Source organism: Danaus plexippus, chromosome 25 (genome assembly GCF_018135715.1).
Source record: "Danaus plexippus chromosome 25, MEX_DaPlex, whole genome shotgun sequence".
Classification (NCBI taxonomy): Eukaryota; Metazoa; Arthropoda; class Insecta; order Lepidoptera; family Nymphalidae; genus Danaus; species Danaus plexippus.
Window position 1 is genome coordinate 3,175,271 of NC_083553.1, and position 3,229 is coordinate 3,178,499.

The 3,229-nt window shown below is 35.3% G+C and overlaps 1 protein-coding gene across 1 annotated transcript; it reads right to left on the reverse strand.

The window, feature by feature from the left end:
- Positions 1-797: 797 nt before the first annotated feature.
- LOC116775164 (heat shock protein 30D-like) lies at positions 798-2,220 on the reverse strand. The gene is made up of 3 exons (XM_032667998.2): positions 1,974-2,220; positions 1,505-1,664; positions 798-1,143 (listed from the first exon to the last, which is right to left on the reverse strand). The coding sequence occupies exons 1-3, from the start codon at positions 2,102-2,104 to the stop codon at positions 934-936; spliced, it is 501 nt and encodes a 166-aa protein (XP_032523889.2). The 5' UTR covers positions 2,105-2,220; the 3' UTR covers positions 798-933.
- Between the last annotated feature and the right edge of the window lie 1,009 nt (positions 2,221-3,229).

The following is a 3,229-nucleotide window of genomic DNA, read 5'->3' on the forward strand; positions in this document are numbered from 1 at the left end:
GAAACGTGTCGCATCAACACCAACTCGCAGGTTAAACGAGCGAGACGGTGTCACAGTGAGACTTAAAATACATGGAATATATGATTTTAACGCGATATAATTATAAGAGAAAAAAGAGGAAAGTCTGGTTGAATATATATGTATAATGTTATAAAATGGAGCTCGTTGTTTGAAGCTTAGAGTATTTAATAATAATGAAAATTTCATTTACACGGAACAGAAATTTTTTTGATCGTATAACGATTTTCCGAAACCTTTTGTGATTTTCAAATAAATATTTTGATTAAAAATTATATTGCGAAGGTTAAATCTGTTTTTTTTTTTATTATCTTATTTAGGATATAATTAAAAATACTTTAAGGACGGGGACACACAACATACATCCGCGATGAGGAGTAAATTATAAAGTATCAACAAAGTTAACATTATTTCCTTATAATAATATCAACGTCGTTATAAATTTGTCTAATTTTTTTAATTTATATATTTTTCTGTGTGTGCTACCATCCTGTATGTGTATACGTGTGTGTGTGTGTGTGTATCTGACACGTCATCGCTGTCACCGATGTCACGTTATGACAGAGTTTCCAATATATAACAATAATCATAATAAAATACATATAAAAGTATAACACAGATAGTTTTAAACTCCGACGGTCTATGGTTGAACTCAAGATAAAACATAACCTTGGAGTGACGTAAAAATATCCTTATCTGAGGTAGAACTAAATAAAGTACTCCAATGTTTATTTTCAGGTACGATTTAAGTGATTGACGTAATAACTACAAAGAAACAATTGATTTTCATTAATTTATTGTTATTTTTGTCTATTCCGTATTTCTGTTTCCATGATATAAATAGTGATGATATGAGATTTTCTCCATTTATGATATAAATATGACAAAGTTAAAGGACACTTGAGTTGTAGTGGTTTATTTGGGAGTCGCGTTGTCGGTTATCGCCAGCGGTGCCTGTACTATGAGCACCCCGTCCTTGGAGAGTGACGAGGTGATGTTCGCGGGGTCCACGCCCTGGGGGAAGTAGAACTCCCTCCTGTACTCCCGGAGGCTGGTGCTGGTGTCGGTACTCTCCTTGTGGGCGGCGGATATCATCAGCTTGTTTTGTAGCATGCTCACCGTCACCTGAATGTAATAAATTTACTTGGATTTAAAGAGAATTAAGTCAGAATGTTCGTAGTAATATCCCAAAGAAATATGAGGCCAGTTATGGCTTAAAGCAGTCGCTGATGGCATATTACTTCGCCTAGTAGCCTCGACAGAAGTGGAATAACCTCAGTCACATCCCAAAGTGTACTTCATAGTTCAGGTTTCGTTCGACCAATATAATAATAAATAAATATACAATCAAACTATATTTAGGACACCTAATACCGAAAACAATTCATCTCAACATCCTACATCCAAATGATGGCATCTCTTCGTATGGTCTCAATGAGAACTACGATCCTAAACTTGTGAGGTTACTGCAGTAAAACTGACTCACTTCTTCAGGGTTGAATTGGCTGACATCGAACTGTAATTTGAGTATTTTATTCTCCCCCTCGCCTTCCACCAGCGGGGAGTTGGTGAGGAGGTCTGCGTGAGGGTCGGGGGATGACGTGTTGCTGTCGATCCGCGCTGTCTGGGATTGGAGGAACCTATTGCTGAAAATTTATCAGAACGTTAACAAAGTTACCCTTAATACGTTCTTACCTTGCTAATGTGGAAATTTTTTTATTGTGTATCAATTATGTCCGAATTAATTATTTAGTATGCAGACACACAATACGTCTCATACAACTACGTTATAAGTTAGACCAATTTTTCGTCTGTCTAACAAAACTAACGTTCTGAACTGACCACTAACTGATAACTTCCGAAGACATTTCAAAGGGAAGAAATTTTTCATTATATATTTTGGTCGCAGAGAGGCTAGTGTGATGATTGTTTTGTATCATGAGCGGTTCTCTTACCTGAACTTGACCATGGCCTCATCGATCCTCTTCATCTCGGCCACGAACCGTTCCTTCATGGATGTGAATGCGTCGTCGAAGACCAGTGTCTCCGTCAGCTCTACGGGAATTTGGATCTGGTTTTCGGACATTTTGGATTTTATTATTTTTTTGAGAACTATTTTTTTAATAAAAAATGTGACACTATTGATAGAATATGTCTAACGTTAAAACTTTTTTATGTTTTCAAAGAAGTTGCTCTCGTTTTTTGTTTTTAAAATGGCCAATTAATCTCAATCTAAGGAAGTATTTAGTTTCATTTATTTGCATAAATTATCCAAATAGTTGGAAAGGGCCGGATGTCTAAAAATACCCTTGTTTCGTTTTGTTTTTCTTCTCTTCATTAATTAGGGACGGTTAGAATTTTGGTATTTAAATTTTATTTAAGGTAAAGTACAGATGATGTTAGACGCAAAGAATTAAGTTAAAGCTGAATACGACTGAACAAGTCTATTATTTCTATGAAGAACGTTATTAATATTTAGCAATTCACAGCGCCACCGTTTATAAAACCTCGCATGCGATTGCTAAAACCGAAATTCCGAGAAAACCTGCTACGTGGAAAATGAAGTCGTGTAGCGAAAACAAAATTCAATTAACATTTGACATTTGATTTTTTTCTCGTCATTAAATGTCAATGTTGCCAGATAACTAACTTCACCCCCGAGATGTGGTATTTAGGCCCCCTCAGAGGGCAGATTGTCAATCCCACCCTAGGCGCCATGGCGACCAAAGTCTAAACATCGGGCCCTATTAATCTCAATGTTAGGGCGTGTCAGGAGGGTGACTAAGATTTCAAAAAATTATGAACTCCAAATAGATTTATTGCAGATTATGTTTAACGAACATTTTAACACTTATAAAAACAAAATAATTAATAGCTCGTCTTGATATTGCTGTACAAAGTTTTTCTTACGGTTACCTTTAAGTTTATAAGATTTTTATTGAATGCAAAATAAAATAATAAATGTATTTGCTTGTGAATTAAACCACACTATACCTAGCAAATCGATTTGTATTCTTAGCTTATTATTCAATATATTCAAATTAATATGATATGTTAATATTTTTAATTATGGAAACCCCAGTGAGTGAGAGGGCGCAAATCGAAACCAAATTGGCGGGAAAGCTGTTCATTTGACAGATCATTTTTTATTCCGTTCGAAAATTTGGCAGTCATTGTTCCACAAATTAACAGCTGCCAGGAAATGAATTAA